At 43.1% G+C, this 18935-nt stretch overlaps 1 protein-coding gene across 2 annotated transcripts in view; it reads right to left on the reverse strand.

The window, feature by feature from the left end:
* Nucleotides 1-18935, reverse strand: part of dner (delta/notch-like EGF repeat containing) — a 120899-nt gene that overhangs the window by 33202 nt on the left and 68762 nt on the right. For both annotated transcript variants that reach the window (XM_061919052.1, XM_061919051.1), the window contains 3 exons: nucleotides 10410-10558; nucleotides 2105-2258; nucleotides 320-433 (listed from right to left, as the gene is read on the reverse strand). In XM_061919052.1, coding sequence (XP_061775036.1) covers nucleotides 320-433; nucleotides 2105-2258; nucleotides 10410-10558 — 417 coding nt within the window. The remainder of the gene's footprint in view (nucleotides 1-319; nucleotides 434-2104; nucleotides 2259-10409; nucleotides 10559-18935) is intronic.

Below are 18935 nucleotides of genomic sequence, written 5' to 3' on the forward strand. Positions count from 1 at the left end.
GGGCTGCACAAGCCACAACGACATCCTCGGTTCAGAGCCCACATAAGAACAAGGAAAAACTCCCAACCCAGTGGGATGTCAATATGCATGACTATGAGAAACCTTGGAGAGGTCCGCAGATGTGGGTGACCCCCCTCTCTAGGGGAGACCGGATGCAATGGACGTTGAGTGGATCTAGTAAATATTGTGAAAGTCCAGTCCATAGTGGATCTAACGTAATAGTGAGAGATCGTCAATGCTAGACAAAACTAAAGGCCATTACGTCACCTTCCCTGTTCCAAACAATCACACATTTTGGCAAAAAGAACTCCCAGCTCACCTTCTGGACAGTAGCACCTGGGCCCAGCCAAACTGCTGGAGCAGGTGGCTCCATTCTCGCAGGGCTGGGAGAGGCAGTGGTTCACCAGCAACTGGCAGCGGTCCCCTTCATAACCTGAGAGGGACAAGAGTCAACTTAATGAAGTTGCCATTGAACGTGTTGAAGCCACAAAAAAAAGCCCACGCTAACCAAAGTTGGTGGAGCAAGAAGACTTCCGGCTTATCTAAGTATAAGTGCTAAAAAGCCTGTGCAAAATTAAAAATGGTGTGCACTATTTGTGAATGTGTTGCAGGTGATCTACTGAGACTGTGTTGCCCAATTGATACCAAGAGAAAAAGTGCAGCCGACGGCCGTATTTAAATGAGAATTTTACAGACAGTATATACCGCGTGTCGCCATGACGACGCTTGTTTTTACTGCATGACATCATTTTTTTAACTGCGTTTTGTTATGTTGTGGAACATGCAGCACACAACTATAATCTGCGCTACCTTTTCTGGGCTATCAGAATAATTCCTGCATTGAGATCTAGAATGCTAATAGTCAAAAAGTGATTGACTGCAAAACAATCAAACGCGTGTCTACTAAAGGTTTGTGTTAGCGCTGGGCGCTATATCGATATATTGGATATTTAACGGGTTTGTCTCTGTGCGATATATAAAATGACTATATCGTGATATTCTAGTATACGTTCCCACACAGTTGCTTTTAGCTGCGGGCATTACACTACTGGCTCTTTTCACTCTTGTCTCCTCACAGAGACATAAAACAGGCGCACCTTCTTACATACGTATAAACCCTTTTTTGATGACGTTCATTTTCTCATTTTATATGAAAAAAAAAATCTTGCAATATGCATTTTTTTGTTTGAACCATTCAAGCGCACGCTCGCAGTTAGGGCCAGATTCTCCCAGCGCGCATTACACTTTGCTTCTAAAATGCCCATAAAAAGTGGTACATGTCTGCTGCAAAACACGACACCATGGTAATATTAATGTGGAATTAAGTGTATCCATGGTGACAGCCGTGTAGTACACGCAAATACCTAATTTAAATAAAACGGTCTGCACTACTTTTGCACCAATTATCAGTTATACATTCAGTCTTAGTAGGTCACACGTAATACTACGTGCAATTAAATTAAAGTTAAGTTAAACTAAATGATTGCCACACACACTAGCTGTGGTGAAATTTGTCCTCTGCATTTTATCCATTTCCTTGTTCACCCCCTGGGAGGAGAGGGCAGCAGTGGGCAGCAGCGGTGCCAAGCCCGGAAATCCTTTTTGGTGATTGTTTAGGTACAATTGTTTAGTTTCTACATGCTGTTTAGTGTGTGGTATTATCTTAGTAGATCCAACCAATGGTGCCTTGAAAATGCATTGTTGCAAGATGTTTTTTCACACAGGAGATATACAGTATTAAAAACACGAATGCCATACAAAAAAACGTCTCCAAAAATTAGGCGCTTAAAACATTCAAGCATTTACTAAATGGCTGGATAGATGATATGTCAAATATAATTTTTATTTCAAACAGTCCAAATATGTCGACACACATTGTCATTGCCGCGATCATCTCGATCTCGCCACAATGCCGCAGCCGTTTGTGCGCAACTGTGCCAGTTTGCACGTATCTTCAAAAAGTGCTAAATATAGACGGGGGATTGTTCTTGCTATCTTTAGCATCATAGTTTATCCGCCGTGTCAAGTGGCCGTCTCCACATTGTTTAGTTTAGGACGTGTTTCAGGGATGAATGAGTGTGTTGTCAAGTTCTCATAAACACACCTGGTTGACAGGTGCAAGTGAAATTACGTCCTTCCCCGCCCTGCCTGACATCAGTGCATGTGCCGTTGTTACGACAGGGGCGGCGGTGGCAGGCGTCAAATTCCTCACAGAAGATTCCGGTGTAGCCGTCATCGCACTCACAGAAGAAGGTGCTCTGCAAACAGTCACAAGGTAAGGTTGATTAAAGGGGAACATTATCACCAGACCTATGTAAGCGTCAATATATACCTTGATGGTGCAGAAAAAAGACCATCTATTTTTTTAACCGATTTCCGAACTCTAAATGGGTGAATTTTGGCGAATTATACACCTTTCTGTTAATCGCGCTGGAAGCGATGACGTCAGAATGTGACGTCGCCGAGGTAACACACCCGCCCTTTTCATTTTCAACACATTACAAACACCGGGTCTAAGCTCTGTTATTTTCCGTTTTTTGGACTATTTTTTGGAACCTTGGAGACACCATGCCTCGACGGTGTGTTGTCGGAGGGTGTAACAACACTAACAGGGAGGGACTCAAGTTGCACCACTGGCCCGAAGATGCCAAAGTGCCTGCCGCCAGACCCCCATTGAATGCTGCCAGAGTGTCTCCACATTTTACCGGCGATGCTAAGGCAGACGTGGCACAGAGATGTATGGATAACCTGCAAATGCATTTGCAACTATAGTCAACGAAATCACAAAGGTGAGTTTTGTTGATGTTGACTGCCAGCTAATCGATGTTAACATGCTATGCTAATCGATGCTAACATGCTATTTACCGGCGGTGCTAAAGCAGACATGGTACAGAGATGTATGGATAACCTGTAGATGCATTTGCAACTGTATTACGTTTCCTCCCACCCACATTTAATGCGAAAAAAACACTTACCAATCGATGGATTTAAGTTGCTCCAGTGTCAAAAGATGCGAAAGTCCTGATCGTTTGGTCCGCACATTTTACTGGCGATGCTAACGCAGCTATTCGGCGGCCATGCTATGGCTATGAATAGCGTCAATAGCTATTCGCTCAGTAGCTTCAGTTTCTTCTTCAATATTTTCATACTCCAACCATCTGTTTCAATACATGCGTAATCTGTTGAATCGCTTAAGTCGCTGAAATCCGAGCCAATGACACTATATCTTGCTGTGGTATTCCCATTGTTTGTTTACATTGGCAGCACTGTGTGATGTCACAGGGAAATGGCCAGTGTCTTCGCAGAGAGCGAAAATAAGGCACTTTAAAGCTTTATTTAGGGATTTTCCGAGACCGGTAAAATTTTGAAAAAAAAATTCAAAAAATACAACAAGCCACTGGGAACTGATTTTTATTGTTTTTAACCCTTTTGAAATTGGGCTATATAAGTAAACATTGATTGATTGATTGATAATGTTCCCCTTTAACACAAAAGCAGCACTAGTGGAAGTCTACAAGTAGGCATTCTTCGTTCTAAATCAAGGATGTCAAACATGCAGCCTACTAAGATTGCATTTTTAAATTAAATAAACTGCTGTTCTGAATGTGTCCACTGGATGATGCAAAAGCAATTCTGTCAGGCAAGCAAATGGTTCTAAGCAAGAATACCAAGGAAGAGGTAAGGCGGAGCTGTGACTACTCCCCCTCGACCCAACGTGAAACTAACTGGAGTAAAATAAACAATTGGTAACCCCACTTAAAATGCTGCATTTGACACTGCACGTTGATATAGTTGTGTGAACATTATTGTCCTCTGTGCAAATTTAAAGAAAGTGAACAGTGGGAATGACAAATGAGGTACCGTATTTTGCAGGTTATAAGGCACACTTAAAATAATTTTTTCCCCCTCAAAACTCGACAGTGCGCCTTATAACCCGGTGCGCCTAAGGTACAGAATAATTCTGGTGTTGCTTACCTGCCTCGAAGCTATTTTATTTGGTACATGGTGTAATGATAAGTGTGACCAGTAGATGGCAGCCAAACATAACAGATACGACTAGACTGCAATTAGATGGCAGTCACACAAGACATACGTGTAGACTGCGATATCACTCTCATCTATCCATCCCATCCATTTCCTACCGCTTATTCCTTTCGGGGTCGCGGGGGGGTGCGAGAGCCTATATCAGCTACTATCGGGCGGAAGGCAGGGTACACCCTGGACAAGTCGCCACCACATCGCAGGGACAACACAGATAGACAACATTCACACTCACATTCACACACTAAGGCCAATTTTTAGTGCTGCCAATCAACCTATCTCCATATGTTCCAGGAAAAAAATATAGAACATTGCACACGGTGCTCAAAAATCCATCAAAATGTTTTTGTACGACTTTGGTAAGCTATGAAGCCGCACAGCTTGATGGCATGTACTGTTCTTCAACATACAAGTATTATTATTATTATTATTATGGGGTGTGTATAAGGTAAGACATTATCTGGTGTTTTGTTTCGCAATTTTCTTACCTTCTGGTACCTGCTGATCTGTATTTGTGATCTGCATGAGTCCTGAAAAATTGCACGCCTCTGCCTTTGAAGTCGATAAACTTCTTCTTTGTCACTATCTTCTTGTTATGGGACATTCATCCTCCGCCGTTGCCATTTCTAATATAAAGTAGTGTAAAGTTCTCACTTATATCTGTCAGTAAACTCGCCATGAAAGCGCTAAAACATATCGGTGTAGTGAGTTTATATTTATCACCCAAGGACGGTTTTTCACGGGACACATTTCCGACATTTTTGCATTGAGAAAATGCTGCTCCGTTATTGATTGAAGTAAAGTCTGAATGTCATTAAAACAGTTAGCTCGATCTTTTGACACTTCTTCCACTCCCGTCCTTGCACGCTACACCGCTACAACAAAGACCACAAAACTACGCATCCTAAGCGACAGTCAGAAAGCGGCTTGAAGATGATCTGTAAAACATAATCTATTCAACATTTTGTCACGTTTGGGGTGCAGCTTGCTGCGGGGTTCGTTCTCCCGAATGCAGACGGACCACTCTGGACACGGCGTGCAGGTTGGAACATTATTTATTCCACAAAATATCAAAGTAGTACAAAAAACGGAAAACAAGTGGCCGTCGAAGCTAATGCTACTATTACCATGGACTATGGACAATAAATAAACACGTAACTTTGGCATGAAACAAACAACTTAGGTAGCAGGGTTGCATGAAGCAAATACAACTCAAATGGACACAGCATGAAGCGAACAAACAGCATAAACTACGGCATTGCATGAAACAATGACGCCAGGCCGACTGAGCGGCAATGGCAGGCTTAAATAATGCCTCTGATTAGCGCTCGGGTAGCAGGTGCGCGGCCGAACACTATTCAGAGACAGGTGAACATAATTAGCAACCATGGCAACCAAAACAAACTCAGGGAAGTGCACAAACAGGAACTAAAGGAGTCCAAAACTAACAGAACATAACTAAACAAAACATGATCTGAACCACAGATCATGACACATTTTGACCAAAGAACCACCATTACATGTTATGTAGTCCACAAGGAAGTGTTTTACATTTAGAAAAAAATAATAATATGACTCCTTCACTGTACGATCAGTGCCAGAGCTTGGTCCGCATTGCCAGCAGTAAGTCGAACACATTTCCAGTGAGGGTTGGACTCCGCCAAGGCTGTCCTTTGTCACCCATTCTGTTCATAACTTTTATGGACAGAATTTCTAGGCGCAGTCAAGGCGTTGAGGGATTCCGGTTTGGTGACCGCAGGATTAGGTCTCTGCTTTTTGCAGATGATGTGGTCCTGATGGCTTCATCTGGCCGGGATCTTCAGCTCTCACTGGATCGGTTCGCAGCCGAGTGTGAAGCGACCGGAATGAGAATCAGCACCTCCAAGTCCGAGTCCATGGTTCTCGCCCGGAAAAGGGTGGAATGCCATCTCCGGGTTGGGGAGGAGACCCTGCCCCAAGTGGAGGAGTTCAAGTACCTAGGAGTCTTGTTCACAAGTGGGGGAAGAGTGGATCGTGAGATCGACAGGCGGATCGGTGCGGCGTCTTCAGTAATGCGGACGTTGTACCGATCCGTTGTGGTGAAGAAGGAGCTGAGCCGGAAGGCAAAGCTCTCAATTTACCGGTCGATCTACGTTCCCATCCTCACCTATGGTCATGAGCTTTGGGTCATGACCGAAAGGATAAGATCACGGGTACAAGCGGCCGAAATGAGTTTCCTCCCCCGTGTGCCGGGGCTCTCCCTTAGAGATAGGGTGAGAAGCTCTGTCATCCGGGAGGATCTCAAAGTAAAGCCGCTGCTCCTTCACATCGAGAGGAGCCAGATGAGGTGGTTCGGGCATCTGGTCAGGATGCCACCCGAACGCCTCCCTAGGGAGGTGTTTAGGGCACGTCCAACCGGTAGGAGGCCACGGGGAAGACCCAGGACACGTTGGGAAGACTATGTCTCCCGGCTGGCCTGGGAACGCCTCGGGATCCCCCGGGAAGAGCTAGACGAAGTGGCTGGGGAGAGGGAAGTCTGGGTTTCCCTGCTTAGGCTGTTGCCCCCGCGACCCGACCTCGGATAAGCGGAAGAAGATGGATGGATGGATGGACTCCTTCATTGCGCCTTATAATCCGGTGCGCTTTATATATGAAAAAAGATTGAAAATACACCATTCATCGGCAGTGCGCCTTATAATCCGGTGCGCCCTAAGGTTTGGAAAAATAGTAGTTGGTACACAGAAGAGTTTTTGTTGATGCTTTATTTTGTTTTTTGTTCAATCCTAGATGGGCTTAAAGTGGAATTGCTTTGTAGAAACCCTGAGACGAAGTCTAAGTTCATTGTAGAATAGAAGAATAGAATAGAATGGACTTTATTGTCATTATATTTGCATATAATGAGATTAAAGATTCCAATTTAAGGTGCGGTAGTGGGAACAAATATGGGGTAAAAACAAATAACACAAGAGGTATAAAGGAAAACCTATCAATTGAAATAAACACACTACGATCCAACAAAAATAATAAGTAATCCTGAACAATATACAAAACACTATAGAAACACAAAATACTGTACAATATACAGAACAAGACAAGAGTACCGGATTTGACTCCTTCATTGCGCCTTGTAATCCTGTGCGCCTTATATGGGAAAAAGATCGAAAATAGACCATTCATCGGCAGTGCGCCTTAAAATCCGGTGCGCCCTATGGTCTGGAAAAATAGTAGTTGATACATAGAAGAGTTTGTGTTGATGCTTTGTGTTCTTCGTGGTGTTTTTGAAACTGCACCAACTTTTCCTTTTTGAAAAAACGCTACCTTGAAGTGTTTTGTCAAGACAATTATTCGTCTATTATTTCTCAATTGCTCTGTTTATTGCTATTCTGAATGTTGCTTGGTTGGGTTTGGTTTTGGAATTGGATTGCATTATTATGGTATTGTTGTGTATTGTTTTGTTGGATTGATTAATAATAAAAAATAAAAATAAAAAACATTGGAAAAAAAGATGATTACCGTATTTCCTTGAATAGCCGCCGGGGCGCTAATTAATTTAAAAGCTCTTCTCACTCCTGCACTTATTCAAAGCATGCAGTAAAAGTAAGCAGGCGCTAATCATTTTAAAACCTCTTCTCACCCCTGCGCTTACCAATGGCATGCCGTAAAAAATTGAGTGCGATAAAAAAAATTTTTAAAAATTATTCTGCGTCCGCGGTCCGGTGGTTGGGGACCACTGCTCTACAGCCTGTCATCGTGCTCACTTTTATTTTACACCATGCTGTCTGCGTGCCGGTAGGACGCATGCATTTCGCTGCTTCTTAAATGAGATTGCAATGCATACTTGATCAACAGCCATACCTTTTACACTGACGTTTGTGATATAAACAACTTTAAAACTCTTAATCATATGCGCCACACTCTGTGAAACCTCACCAAGCACATTTCTGGAGAGCATTGGCTCTGTGGCACATTATAGACGCAGCATAGGGATTACCCATAATGCCGTGTATCCGTGACTCTTGGCTATTATACACGCGCCCCCAACCCCGCCCACCTCAACCAACGCACAGAGCGGGGGGAAGGGGGGGGCGGGGTTTGGTGCCAGCGGGTGTATGGACGGTGGAGCCAGGAGTCGTGGATGCATTGCACAGTGGGTAGGTGTTGTGTTGCGTTTGTGGTGTGTTGCAGGGCATATGTTCTCCAGAAATGTGTTTGGTTAGGGTTCACAGAGTGTGGCGCATATTATTAAGAGTGTTGAAGTTGTTTTATATCACAACCATTAGTGTGATCGGTATGGCTGTGGAGCAAGACCCCTGGTTTACACGCAGTCAAAGGTAAAAAAAACTCCTCCGCCGTTTTGAAGTGACAGTAGGTGAAGGGCCACTCGTGACGTCACAAATTTGACCCATCGGTTAAAGTAAGCATGCGCTTATTAATTTGGGGAGCGTGTTCTGCCCGGCCGTAATTCAAGGCAGGCGCATATTACATGCCCGGCGGCTATTCAAAGAAATACGGTATTTGTGATATGTACATTATCAGAATGTGATGGTTCTATTTTGGGCTGAAGTAAGACAAAGAAAACAATCTGAAGTTGTCGTACGTGTATTTATAAGTTATTATGCCGTGATTTTACCCGTCCGGCCCATGTGGGAATTGATTTTCCTCCAGGCGGCCCCGGAGCTAAAATTAGTTTGACACCCCGGTTTTACATCCTACATCCTCCGGAGAAACCGCTTCCTCTGCAGTGGGCGTGATGTCAGCGGTCTATTTCTTTTGGCACAGTTACACTTTTTTTTTTTAAAAAGCGAAAATTTCCACTGCAGAGGACGCTTGTCCCTCAGGAGGATATTACGCTAAGTGGTCAGTATCTTGTTGTGATGAGGGAAAAAAGCAAAAAAAAAAATGTCATCACTAAAAAGAATGGCTGATTGTCCTGATTTAACTGCTCCATGCTTATTTCTTTAATGGCTGAGCAACTTTGGAGCTTATTAACAGTACTATTATACAGTAGGGTAGGGATTCATATGGCCCCATTCTTGGGTGGATTTTCCTTGAGAGGATGAGGGGTGGGGATAATCATTTGGCAATACAGTATGCTGAAAATTATTGAAAGCGCCACTCTATATAGCAACTGGCGCTGTGGTCAAGGTTGGAGTTGCCACAAAACACTGTGGAGAGGCGGAGAAGGCAGTCCAACAGCAATGCAGGGCACGCTAGAGCCCGGCCCAAGATGGCGGCGAGGAGGCGTGGACGGCGAGCGAGCGGTGAGGCATGGCACGCCGGGAGCGACGCCGCAATCAAGATCAAGTGCGGGGGCAATTCAGTAATCCTATCGCACTGTTTAAAAGGGCAACAGCCGTGAACGTCGGGAAGAGAGGCGGAGAGACGAGAAGGAGCCAGAAGGAAGCTGACGCGGAGCGAGAGAGGAAGAGAGCCAGAGGCAGATGACGACGCGGCAAACTGGAAAGCGAGCCGACGAGCGAGCAGAGAAGAGGAACTGAAAAGTGACCAGCACTGAGGTTTTATTTCCAAAAATAAACAAAGTCACAACCCTGCTCAACAATGTCCCTATTTGGTGGTCCATGGAACCCGCACGATAGCGAGAGACTGTCACAAACACATTTTAAGATATTCACCACTCTACTGCTTGTCAAGGTTTGTTGGTGACGAACCCCAAGATGCAGAGATGGAGGCAGGCATTCAGTGAGAAAACATGATTTAAAATAAAAAACTAGAACAAAACCAAACAAAGGGTTCAACCCAAAAGCGCGCACGTGGGTGGATAACAAACAAAAGGTCTAGCGTGGAAGCTAACAGGTATCTAGCAGGAAACAGACAAACTGGAAACAGCCAATGGCTAACAAGAAAAACACGAAACCAAAAAGCTAGAAGAAAACAAACTACAAATAGCTAACAGGAACCGCTTACCGCTACGACGACAAGGACAAATAGTAGCACGACAGGTAGTAGCTGTAATGATGACATCGCACGACACGACAGATAGCAACGACACAAGAGCGACAATAATCCAGCCCTGACTGGAGGAACAAGGGAGGTAAAATAGGAGCTGGCTGATTGACATCAGGTGTGGCCAGGTGCCAATCAGCCACAGCTGAGGGGAAACAAAGCACTCAGGGAGACAAACAGGAAGCTGAACCAAAATAAGAGTGCTGACAGGAACTAAGGACAGGAAATACTCAACACACACAGAGGAAAAACTAAAACACAAACTGTCAGTGGCAATCCTGACACTGCTTTCTGGCGGCTAAAGTGGATAATGCAATCCCCAAATTTGTCACGTTTCATGTGTCAGGTAAACCGCTACAAATAGGGACATATAAAACCCCTTCCTACTGTCAATGGAGTCAAAAATCAAAACTTCAGTGTCTTACCTCAGAGGGCTGCGTGACACATTTGCCTTTGCCGGAGCACTGAGGGTCGCTGAAGCTGCTGCCGGGTTCCACACAGCTGCTGGCTTTCACTGTCAGGTTGAGACGCAGGGTGACCTCCGGGTCCATGGGAGTATCCACCTGTATCACACCTGGCCATAGAAAGTTTGGTTACCGCGGTGATTCTCAATTATTTTCTTGTCAAAACATGTTTTAGCAAGCTCCTTTGACTGAATTAGTCTTGTTGGTGCATGCATTGCTGTGCACTTCTATTGGGTAGCACAAGGAGCTAGCCAACACAAGCCGTTATCGGACACCTCTACGATTAACAGCACAGAAAATAAACTGTTTAAGTAGCACAGAATTACATAACATAAATAAAAAAAATTAAAAATATTACTTCTACGTAAAATAACTAGCATAGCTGTGCAAATAATACAAAATGTATCAAACTCAGATAAAAAAAATATTTGCAGGCACGCACTTAGATCCAAGTCGACGATGTAATGGACTGTCACACACGTATGGTTCTGTGGTCCTACTAGACCAGTGGTTCTCAACCTTTTTTCAGTGATGTAACCCCTGTGAACATTTTTTTAATTCAAGTACCACCTAATCAGAGCAAAGCATTTTTGGTTGAAAAACTGAGATAAAGAAGTAAAATACAACACTATGTCATTCGTTTCTGATTTATTAAATTGTATAACAGTGCAAAAAATTGCTCATTTGTAGTGGTCTTTCTTGAACTATTTGGAAAAAAAAGATATAAAAATAATTAAAAATGTGTTGAAAAATAAACAAGTTATTAAATTATAAATAAAGATTTCTACACATAGAAGTAATCATCAACTTAAAGTGCCCTCTTTGGGATTGTAATAGAGAGCCATCTGAAATCATGAACTTAATTCCAAACATTTTTTCACAAAAAAAAGAAATCTTTAACATCAATATTTATGGAACATGTCCACAAAAAATCTAGCTGTCAACACTGAATATTGTTGTATTTTTTTTTCACAGTTTATGAACTTACATTCATATATTGTTGACGTATTATTCAATACATATATCCATTAAGGATTTTTGAAATATTGCTATTTTTAGAATATTTTTAAAAAACCTCACGTACCCCTTGGCATACCTTCAAGTACCCCCAGGGGTACGTGTACCCCCATTTGAGAACCAATGTACTAGACCACATGTCTGAGGTCAGCACCAAGTAAGTGACTTGACTTAATTGTGCAACTATGATCCTGTTTGTTTCAAAATGATTCAACAACTCAATGTTGAAATATAAAGAGTAGAAATAATGAACAAAATGTCAGCTACTGTCTTGTTGTAAAACCCCAATGAAAATGAAATGTAGCATTTAGACAGGCTATACTGTAGCAAAAGTCATCACATGTCTGCCACAATCATGTGTGTTCTTGAATATGTATTCCACCTCTTCCAGTTTTGATTTGGGCTTACATGGTAAACAACTCCTGCGATGAGGTGGCGACTTGTCCAGGGTGTACCCCGCCTTCCGCCCGATTGTAGCGGAGATAGGCGCCCGCGCCCCACGCGACACCAAAAGGGAATAAGCGGTAGAAAATGGATGGATGGATGGTAAACATCTCAAATGAATGTGTTATCCAGACTACAGATGTCCGATAATGGCTTTTTTGCCGATATCCGATATTCTGATATTGTCCAACTCTTAATTACCGATACCGATATATACAGTCGTGGAATTAACACATCATTATGCCTAATTTTGTTGTGATACCCCGCTGGATGCATTAAACAATGTAACAAGGTTTTCCAAAATAAATCAACTCAAGTTATAGAAAATAAATGCCAACATGGCACTGCCATATTTATCATTGAAGTCAAAAAGTGCATTATTTTTTTTTTTAACATGCCTCAAAACAGCAGCTTGGAATTTGGGACATGTCCTCCCTGAGAGAGCAAGAGGAGGTTGAGGTTGGCGTTGTTTGGTGGGGTTGAGGTGTAGCGGGGGATGTATATTGTAGCATACTGGAATGGTTAGTGCTGCAAAGGGTTCTGGGTATTTGTTCTGTTGTGTTTATGTTGTGTTACGGTGCAGATGTTCTCCCAAAATGTGTTCCTCATTCTTGTTTGGTGTGAGTTCACAGTGTGGCGCATATTTGAAACAGTGTTAAAGTTGTTTATACGGCCACCCTCAGTGTGACCTGTATGACTGTTGACCAAGTATGCGTTGCATTCACTTGTGTGTGTGAAAAGCCGTATATATTAAGTGATTGGACTGGCATGCAAAGGCAGTGTCTTTAAGGTTTATTGGCGCTCTGTACTTCACTCTACATCCCTGTACAGAGAGGCGTTTTAAAAAGTCATGAATTTTACCTTTTGAAACAGATACCGATAATTTTGAAACTGATATCGATAATTTACAATGTTACATTTTAAAGCGTTTATCGGCTGATAATTTCGGCAGTCCGTTATTATCAGATATCCCTAATCCAGACGCATACATTTGTCCAAATGTGGCTTTCCTGGACGTTGTCGACATCGCTAAAAGAAAAAACAAAGGAAGAAAATCCCTCTGACATCTTCCATTAGTTTTTTTTAATATATATAAATCGCCCGCTTAAAATTTCCCTTTTCTCTTCTGCAACTCTTTTGTCGTAATTTGGGATGTCTATTGTGATTTCCCTTCCTGGTTCAATGACCCGCCTGATGTTGCGTTTGATTGACCTAATCTCAACCAATCATGACTCATCATAGTCATCATCATTGGCGAGTATGGCGATCCTCGTCGTAGGGGTGTATCCCTTTATGGAGGATGCCTGTGCGTGGCTTTGTTTAACGTGGGGAGACTGGTACACAGACAGTCACCACACGATCCTTGGCAAATCCGGGTCAGGGACCAGTGGCATGGAGTCCAAGACGACTGGGGACCGTTTTCTGCTGCAGCCTTCATCCACCATCCAGCCGTTGTGATGCTCCATAGGGTTAGCAATTATCCTCCGCCTGTTCCACCGTTGAGGTCTTGGGTTGTTATTTCTCCATAACTGGGCCCACATGGATGTGGGGGGTGCCTTCTTCGGCCATCGCAGCCGTTGTGGTAGTTCTTACATCTACCATCTTCCACCTGCTCTGCCGTTGAGGTTTTTACCGTATCCCTGGCTAGGAGCAGTCAGGTACTAGGCCTTTGCCAAAGGCCACCTGGGGTAACAGTAGTAAAGGGGTTAACCTTCCGAGTGCCCCAAGACCCCATAGAGGAGCCTCCACTGCCGGATGCACTTTAACGTCATGCCCAGGACATAACCTACACAACCAACCAATCATGGATGTTCTTACGCGTGCAAGCACGTCTTGGAATAAGAAAGGGGAGGGGTTTAGTAGCCCATGGAGGGAAGCAGGGTAGAACAAAGAACACAACAAATAATCAACATTTGGTCATTTTAGCGTGAAATAAATTATATCGATATTACGATATTTTCTTAATCCATATCTTGTTTAAAAATATATCACGCAGCCCTACATTGCACGTGTGACAGTATGTGACATAGGGCTGGGCAATATGGCCTTTTTTTTAAATCTCGATATTTTTAGGCCATATCACGATACACGATAAATATCTCGATATTTTACCTTAGCCTTGAATGAACACTTGATGCATATAGTCACACCAGTATGATGATTCTGTGTGTCTACATTAAAAAATTCCTCTTCATACCGCATTAATATATGCTAATTTTAAACATTCATGCAGAGGGAAATCACAACTAAGTCAATTTAGCAAAACTGTATTTGTTAAACAGTTATTAAGCAATGGCACAAACATTTATGTCATTTCAGACCAGAAAGTGCAAGATTTTCAGAGACATTTTAAAACAAGCTATTAGTGCACTTTTGTGCATGATGTCACATAAGATTTTTTAAATAATTGTCAAATGAAAATGAGCTGCATAATAGGAAATCGAATAGTGTTCGTCCTTTGCTATGTGGTAGGTTACCACGGACGTTAATAAATTCTGTTGTTGACTATTTTTTTCATACGGTGTTGATGTGGAAATGTTTGCAACGGCATTTGTTGGTGTGGCACCGAATGGTGATGTTGAAATGCGGAGTAAGCACTCTTCATTCACTAGCAGGTGACTTTTTAAATGATGCTACACATTAGCAGTAATGCTACTTTTTGCAGCAACACTTTTGGCCCACACTTGACAAATTACGGTTGTCTGTTCGACATATTCCCACTTGAAGCCAAACCACCGCCAGACGATGGACCCCTGCTGTTTTTCTTGGGAATTAATTCTTACTTCATTCGGACCTTCATTCTCTCGTATTACCACTCGCACGGCTCTGCCTGAGGAACTGAGGGTCCGTATTATCATCGCTTAAACATTACCCATGCTGCTACCTCTCTGCTCCGCGAGTGCGTAAGACGTTGTATGTGACGTATGTAAGAAGGTGTGCTTGCTGTCTGGGAGAAGGAGAGACAGGAAAGAGCGAGAAGAGCCTGCAGTGTAATGCCCGCAGCTAAAAGCAACTGCGTGAGAACGTACGTATACTCAAATATCACGAGTCATTTTCTATATCGCACAGAGACAAACCTGCGATACATCGTGTATATCGCCAAGTCCTAATGTGACGTATGTAAGAAGGTGCGCTTGTTTTATGTCTCTTTGAGAAGGAGAGACAATAAAGAGCGAGGAAAGCCTGTAGAGCAGGGGTGTCAAACTCAAATACAGAGTGGGCCAAAATTTTAAACTGAACAAAGCCGCGAGCCAAGGTTGAACAAATCAACTTTTTAATAGGGACCCAAACAAGTTTTGCATTGAATATTGAACAAGCAAGGCTTGTATAACTTTATAGTGACATGCAAAATCGATTTTCAAATATTGTAGCATCCCGGAAGAGTTAGTGCTGCAAGGGATTCTGGGTATATGTTCTGTTGTGTTTATGTTGGGTTACGGTGCAGATGTTCTCCCCAAATTTGGTTGTCATTCTTGTTTGGTGTGGCTTCACAGTTTGGCACATTTTTGTAACAGTGTTAAAGTTGCTTATACAGCCACCCTCAGTGTGACCTGTACGGCGGTTGACCAAGTATGCCTTGCATTCACTTGTTTGTGTGTAAAGTCCGCATATAGTATGTGACTGGGCCGACACAATGTTTGTATGGACAAAAAGCGGACGGGACGACAGGTTGTAGAGGACGTTGAATGCAGTGCCTTTAAGGCACATCCCCAATGATGTTGTTTGGGTGGAAATCGAGAGAAATTTGGGAGAATGGTTGCCCCGGGTGATTTTCGGCAAGGGCACTGAAAACCGGGAGTCTCCCGGAAAAATCGGGAGGGTTGGTAAGTATGAGTATTAGCGGTGAATGCGGTGTTATAATACCGACGGGCCAGCTCTAATGGTAATTTGATATTGCCTCAAGGGCCAAATTAAATTACACGGTGGGCCAAATTTGGCCCACAGGCCAGAGTTTGACACCCATGCTGTAGAGTAATGCCCACAGCAAAAAACAACTGCGTGGGAACGTATACTTGAATACTCACGATATAGTCATTTTCTAAATCGCACAGAGACAAACCCGCGATACATGGACTATATTCGATGTATCGCACAGCCCTAACTATAAGCCAAAACAACCGGTCATAAAAAGGGTTAATTTCCCCTGGGTTGAACTTTGATGAACACTAAACAGTGTCAGACCGATTGCTGTGAAACAACTCTGTGAAGTAATTTGTCATTCTGAATGTACCAACTCACGTTCACTTCATCATCTATCCACCACTGCGTGGTAATTTATCAGCCTTGCATATGTTAATTATTTAAGAACTTGTTTATGTCTTTAGTTAATATTTAATGTTTACACTGAACAAAAAGAGGAGAGTGTACCACGGCTAATTCCTTGCGTGTTAAACACACTTGGCCAATAAAGCTGATTCTTGTTATGAGGGCGGTTCTCCTGCCTTTTTTTCCTCTTGTGTCAGTAAGTCCCCTACTCGGTCATCAGTTGCAGGTGTGCTGCCAGTCATCCGAGCCCACCTGCTTGTAATCAACCACCTGACTTAAACCCTGGATCGCCACACAGCCAGTGCCAGTTCATCCGTTGCCTGCGGTGGGGAATGGACTTTTTGACCCGGTTTTCCTGGAGCTAATTGTTGGATTAATTGTAAATAATTTATCTCATTTTTATTCTAATATGATTGTTTGCTTATGCATTGTGTTAGACAATCTGAAGAGAAACAAAACTCGGCGTTAGATTGAACTTAGGTTGACCTGCCAACCTCAAAGAGGAGTTTGCAGATGAGACAGAGCAACACAGGAAGTTACTGTATCTTTTGTATTTGCATGTGTTATGTTCTCAACATAGGCGTTATGTTTCCAAAACAGCTGTAGAACAGCTGTGTGTGTGAGTGTGTGTGTGTGTGTGTGTGTGTGTGTGTGTGTGTGTGTGTGTGTGTGTGCGTGTGTAATGCAGGGCCTCCCGAATGAATTACAAGGCGAGGAGAGTGGGAGAAAGCTTTCTTGTTGGAGTTGGAGCCTGTAACTGACAAACTTTCTCCAGGGTCACTCTCCTCGTACGAGAAAATCAATCAGTGGTTTGTCTTCTATTCTCTGTTTCTGTGTCTATATAATGTCTTATGGTATTTGACCCTGACACTGATCTTTCGTTACTACTGAGTTATTTTCTCCAGTGATCTTTGGTTAAGGCAGCACGGTGGCAGAGGGGTTAGTACGTCTGCCTCACAATACGAAGGTCCTGAGTAGTCCTGGGTTCAATCCCGGGCTCGGGATCTTTCTGTGTGGAGTCTGCATGTTCTCCCCGTGACTGCGTGTGTTCCCTCCGGGTACTCCGGCTTCCTCCCACTTCCAAAGACATGCACCTGGGGATAGGTTGATTGGCAAGAATAAAATGGCCCTAGTGTGTGAATGTGTCTGTCTATCTGTGTTGGCTTTGCGATGAGGTGGCGACTTGTCCAGGGTGTACCCAGCTTAACGCCCGATTGTAGCTGAGATAGGCACCAGCGCCCCCTGCAAACCCAAAGGGAATAAGCGGTAGAAAATGGATGGATGGATGGATTTTTGGTTATTAAATACAGAATTTTTACTGATCTGCATTTAAATTCTGTTTTTTTGAGACCACAACAGTTATGCCCTCGATGACAACCGTTTCAACAATACAACTGTTTTGAAAGTTGAACGCTCAACATTCCAATGCGTTTCCAATTAAGCGCTCTCCTTTTTTGCTTCGACGCATATGTTGGAAACATCTTCAAGGCTGTCTTTCTTCCGATTCTTCTCTGATCGTATCTTCAGTCAAGGCCGACAGCTTCACAGGCACTTGGATAAAAATAGCCACGCAGTGACTATGAGCGGCCTTTTTTTAAGGAGCCAGTGGGCTGACGGGGAGGAAATGACGGAGCATTTATGATGCAGCCTCCGCGGCCAATCAGAGAGCCTTTGCCTTCCCATATGACTTCATGTTTGTCAGTCCAATGACAGTGTTGAAAGTGCACAGTCACGCATCAGTCAAAGTCAACTGCAGTGACGTGAGAGAGGAGGAATGCAATGTCACCTCTACTCCTTGTATGACTTGTATGTCTCGGCTGTAAATGCCCCTGTATAACATTCACGCCTACATGATACCCATTTGAATTCCTCTATCGACCCACATTGTTCTCCAACTAGACCAGGGGTCGGTAACCCAAAATGTTGAAAGAGCCCTATTAGACCAAAAATACAAAAACAAATCAGTCTGGAGCCACAAAAAATTAAAAGCCATATTACATACAGATAGTGCGTCATGAGATATAAGTTGAATTATGAGGACTTAAAGGAAACTATATGAGCTCAAATATAGCTACAAATGAGGCATAGTGATGCAATATGTACATACAGCTAGCCTAAATAGCATGTTAGCGTCGATTAGCTTGCAGTCATGCAGTGACCAAATGTGTCTGATTACCACTCCACATAAGTCAATAACATCCACAAAACTCACCTTTGTGCATTCATGCACAACGTTAAAAGTTTGGTGGACGAAATGAGACAGAAAAAGAAGTGGCATAAAACACGTCTTAGAAAGTCATAGAAAGTTGTACATGTAAACAAACTACGGTGAGTTCAAGGACCGCCAAAATTAGTAAGACAAAACGGCGCTCGCCAAATACTCGAATCAGTGAAGCATGTCTAATGTTAACAGCAGAGGTGGGACCAAGTCATTGTTTTGCAAGTCACAAGTAAGTCTCAAGCCTTTGCCCTCAAGTCTTGAGTCAAGTCCCGAGTCAAGACAGGCATGTTCCGAGTCAGGTCCAAAGTCAAGACTGAAAAGTCTCAAGTCAAGTCTCGAGTCCAGCATTTTGAGTTTCGAGTCATTTCAAATCCGTTTAACCACAGACTAATATATTTACACAGATTGTGTATGCTTTTAAAACACTGTATTTACTTATTCATGCACAACGTTAAAAGTTTGGTGGACAAAATGAGACAGAAAAAGAAGTGGCATAAAACACGTCTTAGAAAGTCGGAGAAAGTTATACATGTAAACAA

Source organism: Nerophis ophidion, linkage group LG13 (genome assembly GCF_033978795.1).
Source record: "Nerophis ophidion isolate RoL-2023_Sa linkage group LG13, RoL_Noph_v1.0, whole genome shotgun sequence".
NCBI lineage: Eukaryota > Metazoa > Chordata > Actinopteri > Syngnathiformes > Syngnathidae > Nerophis > Nerophis ophidion.